The following is a 17,696-nucleotide window of genomic DNA, read 5'->3' as shown; positions in this document are numbered from 1 at the left end:
TGTATTTTATCGGGTCCATTTTACAGAAAAAAAGTAGGTCCTTCCTCCACAGAGTTGTCAAAAGCTGAAGATTATAACATAGAAATAGATAGAAATAGTTCTATATTTCTCTGTACAGAGCTGCAAAATGCTCTAGCTTAAGAAACAAGTACACTTATTTGTTTCAAATTTGTATTTTTATTTTCTGATGGTACTTGCAGATTTTTCCACTTGAAGTGCAGAAGACAATACAAACACTAACAGTGTCATTCTGGAATTATGTACCTATTCCTGTGGAGAAGTAAAGCAGAAAAACTTTACACTTCTGTCAAATCTGGTTGTTGACAATTGAACAATTTACTCGTTCTCAATACAGGAGCAGTTGCAAATTCTGGGAAAAGAAGGTTGCTAAGATTCCCTCTCACTACACAAGTGGAACTTTCCACTTTATATAAATACTATTTTTGTCAAACCAATTTGTACAGAGTCATGATACCACTGCACATGAAATGGAAAGTTCCACAGCTGCAATGGAACTGGGAGCTTTTGCTCATGGAACACTTTTGTTTTCATATTAAGGACAAATACACGTCATAGTCAAAAGCAGCATTGCTTATCTTCGCAGTAAACACAAGATTTACAATTTTACTCCTAAATATCAGGTGTATCTCATTTTAAATGCTAATGTTCTGTAATGCATTCCTAGCAAATTTCATGATAAAATACCCTGAGCACTGCAGCTAATTGCTGTTTCCTTTACCTCCACTGTAACAATCAGCTTGCATGAAAAGCACTGTGAGCTGAATCAGCAAAAAGCAGGAGGAGCTTTCACTTAGGGGCATTAGAATTTGTGCAAGTGGCAACAAAGGAAGGTATCTATCCAAGAACTTATATTTACTCTTTCTAGAGTGATGGAAACTTTCAGATATTATTCCTACACGTATCAAAGCATTTTGATTACAATCTGATCATTGAATCATGGAAAGTAAGGTTAGACAATCTCAAGTCATCCAATCCATTTACATGAAATAAAACAAGAATTCTACCTTAAATCAACGATGTCAGTCAATCACCACATTATTTGAAAATCACTTTGCTATAAATAGCACTCAGACCAGTGGGAAAAGAAGTATAGGTAAGTGAAAGCTGGCAGAGAAGAGAAAAAAATAGACTGGCTCCATGGAATTTGGTGTATTTTCCATACACATGTGTATCTCAAAAAAAAAAATTCTTACCTTTTAACAGATCTATTGACGAGAAGCTACAAAAATCCCTAATACACATCACGGTTACAGGAATGGTTGGGAAGATTATGTGATAATTTCACAATAGATAGAAAATAATGACAAATGTCAAGATCTTGCTCATAGTGTGGAACTTCAATTACTTAAAAGAAAATATAGAGGAAAATAATTAGAAAGTTGATAGCTGTTAATGATGCAGAATAATTGATGGAATTATAACTGCTTAGGCATTTCAACCATCATCCTTCAATAGCAGCTAGATGTTGAAATAACTGTTCTGTCTAATAAAGGTAAGAACAATACAGACAAATCGACCAGTTTTCCCTGAAGGTCTGCAATCACACTGCTCCATGTTTTGCTTATGCTGGAAAAGCCATAGTTACTAAAGTATACATATGTATTTGGCTTGCAAAGAAAATTGCCACTGGTGATAAATCACAGTAAAAAAAAAAATAATGATATGAAACTTTCAATTTTCAGAAGTGTTTATAGAGCCGGAATTTAGGACAACAATAGCTGTGCTTGTAGATTGAGCAATTTACAGGATTGGTGAGACTTAACACATACAATACATCAAAAGAGAAACGCTCCCCAAAAGATTCAAGCAAAGGGAAGAGGACTAAGATGGGATATACAATTTTGCCGATTGAGTCAGCAGATTTGACTTCACAGAATCGAGCCTGAGTGGATACTGACTTCAGCAGGCACTGCTCGTTTTGAGGCCAGGCTGGAGTAACCTGGTGGCCTTCAGCTTCTACGACAGACGTACATTTGGCACCCTTACATACCTAACTGTCCTTCTCAGGAGAGCCAACAGCAACAGAAAAACCTCAGTACCTGCATTACAACCACTTTGCCAAAAGGAGCCTGTCAGTCTCAGGAGCTACTGTTATCCTTTCTCTCATTAAAAAAAAAGTTCATTTCATTAAGTGCTCTGGCAACTACAGACCCCCCACTGGCAGTGACCAACATCAATTAATCTCATCAAGAATGTTTACCCAAGTTGATTTCACTCCTAAAAAGATTCTCGCCATGCTCTCCTCTTGTACTGCTTTACATACAGTTGAATGTATGAGAAAAATCAGTAAGCTAAAAGTTAAAAAACCACAGTTTTCTTAGTTGCTGACATGACAGTGATGTGCTGACAGCAGAACTGGTAGAATATGCAGGGTGCCTTCCTCTCCCCATGCCTCTGGTATCTCCCCTCAGCACTATGTGCCCACGCTTTGCTCTCACAGCAAAGCAGGAAACCTTGCTTTGAGGGTCCCCACCCCACCCATGGTGGTTTGGTGTCCTGGGAGCCTGCTCCTGTAAACTATTCCACCTTCCATCACTGCAGCTTCACACAAAGCTCAAGTCCCGGTCTGGAAGAGACCACTTGTAGAGAGCCACATCTACAAAGTGGTGACTACAAAGACAGCTTTCTTAAGTGGTCCATCTTTTGAAGGATACATATTTGTATAAAGTTAAAAAAAATACAGGAGAAAAATAGGCAAGACAAAAATGCCATTAGCTCATTCCAACTAACACTGAACTTTTCACAAGACCGTTAGGGAGCTGTTAACACCAAGTAATAAATAGCTTGTAACAGTGCTCTCTTTTGAAATGTTCCAGTGTTAACCACAACAGTGGCTGCATTGCTCCCTTAAGCCGATCTGGTCTCAAACTGCACAGCAGAAGTAGCTGTAAGCAAAAAAACCCCTTAATACATGCTGTAAGAGCTCAGCTTACATTGTGTCACACAACATGTTGACATTTGAAAGGTTGATGATGACGTAGGTTAGAATTTCAGTTTCATTAAGAATGTTAAGAAAGTTTAAGTAACTGGGAATTTCAAAAACTCTATTATTTTATTTGAATTAGATGTATGTTTCGGGTTTATCTATACAGTTTGAGACTCAAAAGACTGCTCAGGAAGCTTCCATATTTGAGACAAATGAAAACAAATAAGGAAATCAAACTTTAAGCAAGAGGTGTGTGTGTTTCCTAGCACAAGTAGGCTAAATTATTAGAATACAACAAATTAAATAAAATACACTAACATTATCTTCATTTCAGAAGGGCACAAGCAGGGGTAACTGGAGCCATAGGTAACCAAGGACCACGTGAGTATCTGTCCAGTTTTCTGAAGTCTAAGGAGACATCAGATGGTATCCTGTGCTGTTGTCAGTGAATGAAGCTGTTCTGTTTGCCTGCATCAAAACGGGGCTTGTCTGATGCTGCCAAGTAAGCTCTGGAGAACAACTGGGGCACTTTTCATCCTCCATCTGTCTCATGGAGGAGAAAAGCCTTCCTTGGTAACAGACAGTTCAAACAATGGGAAACCCCATATTCAATAAATGAGGTGAGACTTTTACAAAATACAGAGCACTAATATGATACTTCAACTGGAGAAAGTGGCACTCAAATTCAGCTAACTCAAGATTGCAAAAGGTGTCTTGGTACACACTGCACTGACAGCATGCATACATACATATTTAGAGGCAGAATTCCCACAGTACATCCAGCACCAGCAGTTCATATAGATTTGATCTATATAATACCAGACAAAAATTGATGAAAATAATAGAGTTTTATTTTCATTAATTTAACACATCTGTCACTACTTTTTCTTAAGAATGGATTTCCTTATTTAGCATGTCTCTACATAAAAACTACTATAATTCCTATTCTCCCTGCTTTAACATCAATCATTCTTTTTAAAATTTTTTCTCTCATAGCACTAGTCTCAGCAGTGTTCAGTCTGACTTTCTCATGGCTTTTTCCCCCAGAATTTATTTCAATTTTACATGTCAGAAAAACTTTCAAATCCCTGACACCATGAGATTAAGATCAAAAACTGGTAATTCCCACCAACCCCTTTTTATTTTATTATTTTTAAGAAAAGCATTGCCTTCTCTTTTTTAACATACTTCCTTTTCCAGATCAACACTGAAGTTAGATAAAAACCTTAACTTTTATCACCTTTAGGAACTAACTCACTCCACTTTTCTAAAGCAGCTATTGTTCTCTGTTTCATCAAGAAACTGAGAAGAAAGCTTGAGCTGTTCTCCAAGTGGCACATAGCATACTTACAAGGAGCTCTTCACTTTTCATGCAGTTCATTCCATTAGAGAAGGTTTTGAATTTTAAAGCAGGACCTCATGTGTAATTTAAACAAACTGCCAGTTGCATCAACCTTACTTTTTCTGTTGTACTTTCAGCTTCAAAATGTCCCATGCAGTTCTACTTGAGCCATAGGTGCAGTATCAATTACTGGCTGTAAGTGACCCTGCACTGGCATCCTTTTTGTTGCTATCAACAATCCCTTGAACGTTACAGATTTTTGGCTGACAACATCACCTACCGCTTTGTTGTTACTGCTGAAAGTTGCCATAGAGACAAAAGAACAGCTGAATAGCAATCTAAATGCTCAAGAAGTGGTTATTCTTTAGTAATAGGGTGCTACTTGCCAGTACAGAGTCTCAGGTTCTAATGGAATTTATTTCCAATAGTAACTTTTCAGCCAAAGCCTTGCTCAAAATAAAAATTAAAAAAAAAAAAAAGGCAAAGACAAAAGAGCCTTGTGTTTCCTCCTGCCCACTGTGTTCCTTCTGCTGCTAATGAAGAGGAAAAGGAGACTGTCTCCCTGCTGTGGCACAAGAGTTAAACACAGCAGACGTTGACTCCAGCCCCATACCCTCAAGGATAAAACAGTCACTGCAAAAAAACCCTTACCTTACTCTCTCTTCTTATGTCTCAAAATGTGAGGCAGTAAAGAAAGCTTCATGCTTCATCTTCCTCAACAAACAAAGTGCTTCACCACCTCACACCAAGTGCTGCTTCATCCATAGAAACACACCACAACCTAGGAAAAAAATCAAGGATTCCCTCCTTGAATTTTCTCCTCTAGCCATACAGATCTGCTTTCTCTCCAGTACAACCCTTCCGGCACAGAGTATGTGCAGAAGCTCAGACTAAACAGCTGAACCCCACTGCTCTCTGCTCATAATCCATTAACTCATATTACAGTATAACTTGCAACTGATGGGAACTGAGGGCACTCAGCCCTGGGATACTTGGCACCTTTCAGATTCCAGTCCTAGGTTTTGAAATCCTTCCATCTCACCACAGCTCCTGCTCCTAAGTGGACAGAATGCATGGGATCAGACTAAGCATTACCTTTTCCATCTTAAAGTCCTGGTGCTGAGGAGTCAGAGAATTTCTAAAGATAATTATAAGCAGCAGATTATCCCTAGTTTGGTACAAACAAAATGTAATAAATCAGAACCTTGTGCCATCCCACAGACAGAGCAAGCAGCTGTCAGGAACAGCTGAAAGAATATTTTCCCATCCACGAACCTTTGCCTCACCCTCAACTTGACACCGCTGCCCTGCTCCCAACACTGTAGTGGCAGCCTGAACACAAAACCTATTCCCAGGGGCTGCTGCCTGATCCTCCCCCAGCAGCAGGAGCAGCTTTAGCCCCTCAATTTCCTGCCCCACGAGCAGATCCTGACTTGTCTGTTTCCGCAAGGTGCAGGATAACAGTCAGGAGGAATATTCTAGCAAGACAAGTTGTAGGGGCTAATGCAGAAGAGGAGGAAAACTGAGATACAAGTGATTCTTCCTCCTCCTCACCAGGCCTCCCTGCTGAAAGATTCCTGCATGCCCTTTCCCAGTCACTGAATTTTCTCACCTCCCTACCTCTGCCTCCCACAGCCCTGACATCCCACTTGAGGCTCCTTTCACCTCTGCCATGGCCTCTTGTGAACCCTCAGCTTTCAACAACCCGGCCTCTGTGCCAAAATACATTTTGTTGACACTTCAGAAAGAGCACTTCACACTGACAATCATGAGCTTTTGCCCACATTGGACAAAATGTGCTCTTACTAAGAAGCCTTGAATTGACTTTGGAGATCACATAGGAACAAAAATATTTAATGTTAATATATGAAAGGGCAGGCAGGCTCTAACAGTGGAGGTCTGTTCCTCCAGCTTGGGAGTTTCCAGATGACTGAGAACATTCTAAAGAAACTGAAATTAGACATACAGATTGATTGTAGTTTCACAAATTCTCTGATCTACAGCAAAGGTGCTTAATGTGGAAATAAAATCCTTAAAAGTCACTACTTTTTGTTCTTTTGAGCAAGTGATTTTCCATCAGTTGAGGGAGAAGAAGATACAATTTGGCATCTCAGACATCTCATCTAGTGACGATGGCTAAGGGACTGATGTCTAAGGGCCATGATGCAAACAATCACAACAATAAACAGAAGGAGTAGGAATATAAAAGCAATTTGATCAAAAAGAGGGCAAGATCATATTTTAAGTAATCTCCTTGCCCACTCTCAGGAGTTTCATTAATCCAGCCTCAGCTTTGCCTCAGCAGATCCTGCTCTAGGCTTGCTCAATCACACAGATCGCACAGCTTAGGCAAATCACCTGGGCAGACACCCAGCAAAACAAGAGCTGGTTTCAAAAAGAGAAAGTGTTCTCCTCTGATGGAGGAGAGGCAGCAGCCCAAAAGGATGCCCAAAACCAGCACACAACAAACCTGCTGGAAGAGCATCCACCAGGGGCAGCAGGAGGCTGAGACCTGGGCACCACCACACCCGCACAGCAGCAACTGCAGGATTCTGAGTCGGAGCCAACTCACAGCCCCAGCTACAGACAGAAAAATGCAGTCAGGCACATCACTGCTGACAGATTGGCAAGTCCAATTCTACAGCTCTCTGAAAGGGAAAGCTGACAGGAAAAGACAAATCTTAATAATAATCACAGAATTAACTAGGTTGGAAAAGACATTTGAGATCGTTAAGTCCAACCTATGACCAAATACCACTTTGTCAACTACACCATAGCACTGAGTGCCACATGCTGTGTTTTCATAAACACCTCCAGGGAAGATGAGTCCACCACCTCCCATGGTGATGACAATAATAATAATAAACCACAATGACATTTCTGATCCTTGTGCCCCCATAGTCAAGACTGAATGGAAGGGAAAGAAGTCCACACACCGTGAAATGAGGTAAACACAAAGGAAAAAGGAAACAAGCTGAACAGCAGCCTCAGACAGTCCCAGTGGTATTTTTATCAAACATGTTTGGAATCCCTCTTACCTTGGGAGCAAAAAAATCTTACCCTAAAACATAATTTGAAGAAATGTGTGATGGGACAGGAAAAAAAAGATTTCAGTTTAAAGGGTTATATGGAAAGACTATTTTATAGGGGAAAGACTTTTAGAAAAGAATTTTGCATGAAAAAAATTCCAGATGGAACTCAAAAAGAAACAAAGCAAGACACTGATAATGTCAAGGACAGGTTGTATTTGAAGATTAACATACATTCATAACATATGAAGCATAATGAAAGGGTGTGCATTTAAAACTTAGTAGCTACTCACAGAGAACTGTTGTGAGGTACACTGCACTAGCATCTATGTGACACATTATTTATTATTTTTATTATTATTATTTATTATTTATTAATTTATTTAAGGAAACCTGAGAAAAAAAACCAGACATGTAATTTCTTCAGACAAAGTGTGAATCTTTCCTTTACATGACAGAAATTATTATAAACTCTTGATTTGCAGTGCTAGCAGTCTGCCTAGTATTTCGGCTCCTGTATTTCTGTTTTTAAATACCTTAAATAAAGAACAATATCTGGATCAACCAGGGGTGAAGGAGTAGGGCTCTCAGACTACCTAAGTGCAGAGAGAGAACTGCATTTAAGACAAACTGTAAACAGAGGACTAATACTTAAAGTTTTAAAAGGTATTAAATCAAATCACAAAAACAAAGAACGATGCAGAAACTGGCAAATACACGGACAGATCATGCAGGAACTTGTAGCAATAACCATAATAAAGCAGAGATTTAACTGCTGTATTAGGTAAGAAGTTCCTTGCTGCAGTAGTCTGTGAAAAGGTGGCTTCCTTGGTGTGAAGGCACAGGTGTGGGAAGCCTTTCCCCCAAGAAGTCTGGCAGAGAGAAGCTGCTGTGCTGCCCAGGGGCAAGGGGCCTAGGCAGAGCATGGAAGAGCTGCCACAGCCACCATAAAATAGCCTTGAAATAGCTGAAATTAATAAACCTTGCTGCCCTTCTACGAAGTCATCTTTCATCTTTTTGATCTTTGGTGTGAACAATCATTCCAGATGCAATTTAACTGTGTATTTTCTCAGAGGTCAGTAGCAGATACATCATTATTTATGTTCGTATTTCCTTAGGGAATTAATAATTAGGGTATCATGGTTTTAAAATTCTGATGAAAGGCCTTTAAATTCTCCCTAGATTAGTATTCATAATTGACAGTATTACATAACTTTTAAGTACTGAATGACTCACAATTGGATACAAAATACTGACTTTGTAGAAACTTTGCTATGCTTCTTAATATTTCTTACACTTTCTTTTCTCTAAGGGTCTAGGATTTCAATCCCTGATGTTTGGATTTACAAAAGCAATTCCTCTCTTTCAAGTAGAAGCATTTCCTTTGTTTAATTTTAAAAAGCAAGACAGTACAGAGATCCTCATTTTTGTTAGACTTGCATAACTACATCTCAAAGTACTTCTCAGGCAGCTGTAACAGGATTTTCCAAATCTTACAACTCCGACTAGGAGCAAAATAAATCCATAGGTTTGCAGACTCAGAATGTTAAATGTATGTGGATGAATCTTTCCTATTTAGACCAAGTATTAAAAAGTTTGAATGTGTGTTCTGTGGTTAGTTTTTCTGTAATCAACTCACCCTCCCAGTTCACAAAAGCTGCTTATTCCTGTTAACTCAAAATGCTATTCAGATCCTGGAATCTTTGGAACACTAAGTCTATCACTAGCTCTTAAATATCACACCACAGCATAGTAAGTCTTTACTTTTAATTTAATTGTAGATGTAGATTTAAATGTATAGAAAGAAAGTTATTTACTTGTTTTTGCTTGCTTGTTTGTTCCACTATTATTGAGCCGTAATAGGATCCTATCCCTTTCATTATTTGATACTATGTCTCAATGGCCAAACTCTAATAGGGACTCAGAAAGTAAAATGATAGTGCTCTTAATGTCCCACCAGCAGACTGCTGAAACAGTAAAGTGATACTATCTCCAGCTGCTGGAACTAAGCATTTGGCTGAAAGACCTCTCATGTAATGAAAAGTGTTTCAAAGCACCACATATGCACAGACCATGCCACTAAAAGCAGCTCCAAGGCTGCTGCATGCAAAGAACAGCAACACCCAAATGGCAAATACCCAGTGTCACCTTTATGACCCTGGTGACCAGGACACAACCAGTTCCTGTCCAATCTTCACTGCAGGAAAAAGCACTGTTCAAAAGGTATCTGTGAATTGACTTGAAATCGACAATTTTAAAATAAATATTATAATGAGGTTATTAAGACTGTTCTGTTCAACCAGAGAACACCATTCCTACCTCTAACAGCAAGTTTAATTTAAAAGGAAATTACTATCTGAACCCCTCATTGCACCACAAATGTTTGAGGCATAAATACTGTAAGCAAAGAGTGTCCCTTAGTTTGATACACCATGGTTTTAATTAGGAATGACAAGATGGAAGAAATGAATGGCATTTCAAAAGCTTAATATTGGTTAAACCAATATCCAAAGCAATCTCTTCAAAAAAGCAAAAGGAAAGTGACGCACAGGAGAGGCAGGAAAACCAAATAGCTTAGGACTTTTAAAGGAAGACCAGAAAGTGATGAAATTAGTGAGTTCAGCCTGTTTTCATGAGTTTCAATATCAGCTTCACTTGTATTTCAATTGTATGTTTAATATTAAAACTTATAAAATGTATTTTAAATGTGATAATTACCATAATTTTAAAATTTAAAGAGCACAGAGACACAGAGTAATTATGTAGTCTCTAACACTGCTCATCTTGAAGTATATCCCTTACTATTGAGTATGCTCAGTGAAAAAGTGATTAATTTTGTTCTACAGCTAGAGTTCTACTCAATCAGAAATGTACATCACTCCCCGTGGACTCCTTCACACTCAAGATGCAAAACTAAAATGAGAATACTCCCTCCAACCCCCCCTTTTAAGAATTTACTTATCTTCCATTTAAACTGGACAAAGACCAGATTTTGTGGATTTCTAATCCTATTTCTATTCTCACACATGCTCTTGTCCATTAGATTAATTCCAGATCTAATGTCCATTAGATTAATAACCTCAGAGGAATCCCATGGGTAAAGAACAAACAGTGAGCAAGCCAGCCATGACACCTTGAGCTGGGGCACAAACTCTGTGCAAGTGTGACCTGCAGCACATTAAGTGGCTGCTGGGCAGTAGAGATGGTGACCAGCCTTTTGTATTAGAACACGCCAGAAATACAACATACTGCTTCCTCATTCCACTACAGCAAGCAGCAAAGCTTCCAACAAAACCAGCATTATGAGATAACAATTTAAAGGTAAAGGACAACAATCACAGGGAACCTTCTAAAACCTGATCATTCAGCTTCATAGCTCAGCAGATATCATAAGCTGTAAAAAGAATGGGAAAGAGAGGTGGACACCCTACTCCCTCAACTCCCAGTATTCCCTACATCTTTTACTGGCTGAACTCTTTCATTTCAATCACACAAACAAAAAAACCCACCTAAAAAAAGCCAAGGAACGTAGACAAAAATGTGTATTTCCACATCCCTTTTTAAAAGTAATCACTGGATGTTGCTTTATAAATATATAGCATTTTTAAAAAGAAAAGATGACTTATGTGACAGCTACTTGCCGTAACTACTGCATTCTGCACTTTAGTTTCATGAAGGCCTCCTAAACACGTGGCAGCAAGAACTACTTTCCCAATAACCCTGTAGGGCTGTACTCCTAAGTAATCTTAAGCAACATAAAAGTAACTTACATCTCCAAAGTCTGCAATCCTATTTTTAAACGTATATATTATATAAAAGGATATACTATAATTCAGTTTATTTACAACAGTGAACAAAGAGCAATTTAAATTGAACACAACTATAGGATTATATGACAAATTTAGAATTTTTGGGCTGAGTGTTTTGCTTTGGGATTTTACTAATATCAGCCTATTTTCAATCAATCAAAGTAGGCTGTTTTACAGGCTTAGTACACCATTCCAAGCTGTTAAGAAATGTGGTGGGTTTGTGTAATGTGGTGAAAGGTATGAATGAGTTGAACAAGAACAAGAAACACAGGTAACCAGGAGAAAGATATGGGAAGACAAACTTGGGCATTCTTTTGCGTTGGACAAATGTCTTCACATTTAACAGTGCAATTGTTATATTGTTGTACGGTGACAAAGGAGAAGAGTTCAAAAAGCAGTTTTCTTTCGTCCATTTGGAAAGCTCAGTCTTTCCTCAGTTTCCCCATAAGAATCTAGAAAGAACACTCTGATTCTGTAGTCATCAACTTCATTTTAGCACAAATCCAGCATCACCAAGGGCATACATTTTAGTTACTGAATAAATACCTGCTAAAAGCAGAGGAAAAATTAAAATCTCTTCAGAAGTAGTAGCTTAGCTACACATGAAACTCTCTCTTTTTATATGATTACCACACAAGCACAGCCATACAAGGAAGGTACTAAAAAAGAAAGCAATGCAATTGAATTTCTGTGTGGACATGAAGATCCAGGATGGCCAGCAGGTGGGCTTTGAAAATAACATTCAGGAAGTACTCTGTGTTAACCATGGTGAGATCTGGTGAGATGCTTCATCACTTGGGGATAACTGCACTTATCACTGTCATACCAGTCTCTGTCTCTTCAAGTGAAGGAATCTGCTTTAACAGGGAACACTGAACATTGGTTTGGATTGATGCCTGAAGGATGTATAAAGTTCTTTGTGGTACACTACCCTTTGAAACATGGAAGACAATTTTCTCTTTGGTAATAACTGTTAATGAAATTACCTAATAAAACAGAGGTTTCAACCACAAAGACTACAAAAATCAAATCTAGTTTCATAGTACAAGCTGAACTTTACTATCTGGTTTGTATTACTACAACAGGAAACACATTTAACTAAGTTTGCACATTACTTTTTATTGCAAGGCCACATTTTTCAGTAACTTATGTCAGTCTCTTAGTTTAAATTGCCTAGTTCAAATTTCTGTTCTTGCTTTAAACTTCAAGTCACTTCTGAGAACAGTGATTATAAGTAACTTAAGTGCATATAAGCTTAAACAAATTAAAACTGATAGAGATAAGATTATCTGATGCTGTCTACTTCAATGGAGTCTTAAGATTTTGAGGAAATTTCTCATATTTTCACTGACTTTTGGTACATGAAAGAACTCGCTAAGCCTGTCCACCTAATCATTGGTTTATTGATGTGCCTTCTGAAGTGCTGAAAATCATCTTTCCCTATCCACCATTGCCTCAGAGAGATTTCAGAAACCTCCCAGAAACTCTGACCAGCCCCTGAAAGGAGCATGTGACTTCTAAAGCAGATGCCAGTTTTTCTAAAGCCAGCACCTTCACATACCTGGTCCCTACAACCACTGCAGCAGTGAAAAACAGCACTGGGGTAAGAGAGCAAAATGTCCACTCTCAAACACAAAAAATTTAGCTCAGCCCAAATACCCCATTTGCCTCTTCTCATTCTAAAGGACAGTTTTTTTTCCAGGGGTTTAAGGACAGGAAGGCTTTTCTGTAAACCATTCTCTGTAGGTATCCCATGTGACTAGCAATTCCTAACCACTGAACTTAGGGAAAAACACTATTTTTCTGACTTCTTGAAGGAAGGATAATGAAAACAAGAGGTAAAAAGACATGTTTAGCTTCCTCTTGCAGGTTCCTGGATTCAGCAACTTCTTGTTTGAATTGAAAATTGCCAGCTTTTATTGTGAGGCAATAATATCAGGCTTGTAAATCAGAGAACAACAAGAAATAAAAGTGTCCTGTCCCCTGTCCTTTCTTGTCCCTTTCTGGTTTGCACTGAGGTCACTGCATTCTTGCACTTTTACCTTCCCTCCCACAGTGAGGACAAAATTCTCCCTAAAGGCACACAGAGCAAACAAATAAACATGACAACAAAGAATTTCAGAAGTATGTAAGTTAATTATACATAAAAAAACTCCTTTTTTTTCTGCAAAGCAAGCTATATCAGGATCAGATTTTTCTTTAACTAATCTTCATTAGAGTCTCAGCAAAACACTACCAAAAGACCTGATCAAAATCACAAATTAAAGCAGAAGAAAACTGTTTCAAATACAACATACTAAAAAACAGTCCCTTGTTTTAATTGCACCACTCCAAACCATGGGCAACAAAGTTCTGCAGAATTCAAGCCAAACCCATCCCCAACCAAACAGGTCTAGCTAAAAGCAAGTTGTTGTTCAGATAGATCCTACCTTCTTTTACCAGTTAAACAAACATTCATAGGAGAGAGTGCTGCTTGTCTCCATGTTCTTTACTCTATTGATTGTTGTGTAAATATTAGGCTTCCTGCTTGTAGAGAAACTACTGCAAAGTTTCTTTCAGTTCTGTTTGCACATTTCAAACTTGTGCATGTTTTAGAACAAGGAAGTTTATGTAATGCTCCTGAGAAGGTGCAGCACATCATGGCTCATTTTAATTCAGGTATGAATACATGACACAGATGAATTCACAAAACACTCCTTTCATCTGAAATTTAAGCAGTAACCCTTTTTCCCCTGAAGGTTTAAGCAGCTTTAAGTGATGAAATGATTAGATTTTCCTGTTTCTTTAAAGCAGTACTGGATTGAAACAGCTTTGGATGAATCTTTCCTGAATTTATTAAAATATGAATACACCATCAACCATAAGAATATTTGAGTAAGTCATCCTTAAGATGTCATCCAAAAGATGTCAATGTTCTCTGCAGCCATAGAATAGAATTTTAAACTTTGTTCAAAGCATTTCAGCATTACAGAACATAAAAACATCTTTTCCCCAAAGGCCAAATTTTCAAGTACTGAAGAAACCCAAATATTCCTCTGCAAAATCAAGAAATCTGTACACACATCTGGAATATTCATCTATCTAAACACAAGCCTCTGACACAAATTTTAGTTGCACACTGTTCACTACCAGTGCTGCATTACTGAAATTCTTGCTTACCTATAAGGCCGGTTTCATCTTTCCTTTCTAAATTACTGTCTTTAGAAGATATCATTGGGAAAGCGACAGCAGACTACTTCTGTGCACATGGATTATCCTTTACTCATACACCTCCCACAAGTTCAGAGCACTGTTCAAAACCCCCATTCCAGGACCCTTCTGACCCCCACTTACTGTCTCTTATCCTTGTGACTCAGTTCTGCTCCCTGCTTCCTTGAAAGGACTATCTTGATCAAGATAGTCACTGGTGCCAGTACAGGGCAGGTGTTTTCCCCCCATCTGCCAGCATTTGTAGTGCTCAGCTCTTACCAAAATTCATTTTATTTGGTGCACAAGTTTCCAAGTTTTATTGGGTTTCCCTTCCCAACAGATTTTATCTCTCAGTGTAACAGAGCTGCATGTTCTGCATAAGGCAGTTTTGATGCGTTAAAACTAGAACTTTTTAGGTTAGTTGAGTTTGGTTTGTTTGGGAGTTTGTTGTTGGGGTTTTCATTTGTTTTGTTGGTTTTACTGGTTTTTTTTTATAGAATAAACAGAATTTTCTCCTTTGCTTTAATCCCAGTCCAACTGTCCCCAAAGGCTTGACACCATTTTTCTCTCTCTTGACACTCTCACTTTTCTCTCTCAGCTGGCAAACCATTTTTGGGCTTGCCACCAGCTAACCAAAGCTGCAGACAGACAATGCCTGGCCAGCATGGACTGTCCACTGCCTATGCATTGTCTCCCAGGAGACAGGAGCAGCCCATGATTTTTGGGCTGTCTGCATGGCTTGCAGAGTGGCCCATCCTGTGGGCTCTCAGATAAGCTATGTTGGGAAGCCAAATATAAATGTGAATCTAGACATCACTGTGATAATGGTAGCACAGGTGTCTTGGTTTGAAAAGACAGGTGTCTGCTAAGGAAGGCAGGAGCCTCCCTTGAAATGGAAAAATGTAAACCCCTCCCCTACTGAATTATTATAATTTTGAAATCAAGGGGCTCTAAGACAAAGATATGGGAATAGGAATAACAGTTCTTTACTAGGAAAGTTAAAATACAAATGCAGTAGTACAAAAAAAAAACACTGACTAAGAGTCACAATACAACCAGACACCCTGTTGGTCAGGATGTTGGTAGCAGTCTGATTAAATGATGGCTGGCTGCAGTCCTCCTGGAGTGACAGGTGTGGTTCTGTTGTAACAGTGATCCTGTAAAAGGGTGTAGTTTTCCTCTGAAGGTCCAGTGGTGGTGTAGTTGGGTCTGGTCCTTTGGGAATCCAGTGGAGAAAGGCTTCCTGTGATGTTCCAAAGCTCAGTTTATATCCAGGTAGGAATGCTTGGCTTGTCCCCCTGGGTGGAGCATCTCCCAGTGGGATGATGGAATTTTATCAGTCCTGCAGTGAGACTCAATGGCCCACTAACAGAAGAGATCCCCCTGCAGTTATGAGGGATAGGTCATGGAAGAGATAAAGAACACTGCCCCACCTGGTTTTAACAGCTGGTAATAGAACACATACTTTTGCTTACATCTTGCACTGTAACCCAAGACAACCGGGAAACACTGTCTGGTGATGTTTAACAAAGCACCTTGAAGCTGAATGGAAGTTGTGGATTGCTCCAATTTCAGACAGAGTTAACACATTTCTAAATAGAGATTTCTGAAATCAAGTGAATGAACAACAGGAACAACCAAGCCACCGGATTTCTCTCAGGCTTCTCTGTTAAATGTGCTGCAACATGTATATCTGTGCCACACATCAAATTAGTATTGTGACTGTATCTGAACATACAAAATGACAGGGAAGCAAAGGTCTAGAATAAACAGAAAGCAATTCCCTACAACAAAGAATCCAGCACCCAAGGTATAAAACTATGATTGTCAAACATAGAAACAATGCCACAGACACATATATGGAGAGAAGGAGGACAAGGGATAAATGCTTATGAAGTAGCTGTATTAACAGTCCTGAAGCACATACAAACATTTAACCTAATTTGCTGAAATCTCATCAACTCAACCAGACTAAGCTAAATTCTGCACTAATCTAAAATTCTTCCTCACAAAAGCACCTCTCCAGGCTGTTTCTTGTCTTTAGAAAGTTAAATAAGGTGACAGTAACAAAAAATTACGGTAAATAATCACACATGAGTTTAAGTAAGAAAAAGAGAGAAATATTATGTAGTAGTTTTTAAAGCAATGGAATGCTATAAGATGTAATTTTGTCATTTACTACATACCAAGGTTAATCATACTTACACAGAATAAAAATTTAAACATTCAAACCACAGAAAATAAGTATTCAAGCTTGTATGAAAAAAAAATTTAAAGGTGTTTTCTACAAGCTAATCATCTACCTATAATCAGGACTTTGAGGATAGAAAAGAGCATTTATGTTTTTGACCTAACAAGGCATTCTAAGAGGAACTTTTTGAATGCATCATGCACATTTTAAAATGTCAGTTAAGCCATACTGTATTATCTGCAACATATTAAAAAATCAGAAACCTAATAATTTCAAGTTGTTCTTGAAAAGACACATGAAGGCATTCCCTATTTCAAATGCTACTATTTGTGCTTATTAAAACTAGCATATAAATATATAAAATAGTCAACAGATTTTAGCAGCATAATGATAAAAGAGAATTAAAGACATGCAATAAGTAAGCATTAAGTTTTTTACAGTGAACCATCAGTAGGCTCAAAAATAATAAACATTTATTTTCATATTTAAGAAATACATTCTTCCAATGGACTTACTAACAAAAATTTTCATTTAGAGCCTTCCTTCAGAAAATGTCACGATTACCATCTAAACGGGCAAAAAAAGTTCAAATGCTAATTTTGGCATTTGTATTTCTTTGACGCAGTTTACACAAAGATAAAAAGTATTTTAAAAAATAGATCACAGTCACCCACAGTGCTAAGATTTCCAAATTTGACTGCTCAGTTCCTAAACTGCAGCAAATGAATACAGCTTTCACTAATGGATTGCTATTAAAAATAAATCAGCTAAACATTTCTCCTTCCATACAGCTGGAGCAAGCATACAGCACTCTATTATGCAGCTGCTTGAAAGACAGATTTCAGCCTCCACAAGGAATTACTTACCCAGAAGCATGTTTCTCTTCTGCAGTTAGTTCAGCAGAATAGAAAGTTCTGCACAATAGAGATAGAAAAAGAAATGTTCTCACAAGCTCCTTTTTGACTTGGTACAAGCCTTGAGTAGGGTTTGAACTTGTGCTGCTGAGAAATACGTCTTGTTCCACAAAGCTGCTGGGACACTTTCCTTCACTCCCATTGGTGAATGATACCTCTTCAGGCTATGCACAACTGATGCAGACAGGCGGCAGCTGGTGCCACCTAAATTCAAGGTAACAAAACCATAAAAAAAGAGAAAGTAGTCCCTTATGTAAATCTTTTAATGCTAATGT

General features: G+C 38.3%; 1 protein-coding gene across 16 annotated transcripts in view; it reads right to left on the bottom strand.

The window, feature by feature from the left end:
* Window positions 1-17,696, bottom strand: part of ZNF385B (zinc finger protein 385B) — a 151,867-nt gene that overhangs the window by 68,711 nt on the left and 65,460 nt on the right. Inside the window, exon 2 of one of the 16 annotated variants that reach the window (XM_086898127.1) lies at window positions 17,374-17,421. The exons of 13 other annotated variants lie outside the window; for them this stretch is intronic. In XM_086898127.1, the coding sequence (XP_086754253.1) occupies window positions 17,374-17,383 (10 nt within the window). In that variant the 5' untranslated portion in view covers window positions 17,384-17,421. Of the gene's footprint in view, window positions 1-4,406; window positions 4,487-4,940; window positions 5,066-17,373; window positions 17,422-17,696 lie in introns of those variants that run through there. 2 more of the 16 variants (XM_086898130.1, XM_023930916.2) reach the window with 2 other exon arrangements.

The sequence above is a fragment of the Cyanistes caeruleus genome, chromosome 7, assembly GCF_971803275.1.
Source record: "Cyanistes caeruleus chromosome 7, bCyaCae1.hap1.1, whole genome shotgun sequence".
Classification (NCBI taxonomy): Eukaryota; Metazoa; Chordata; class Aves; order Passeriformes; family Paridae; genus Cyanistes; species Cyanistes caeruleus.
Note: the sequence above shows the minus strand (reverse complement) of the source record. Positions and strands in the feature narration are given on the sequence as shown.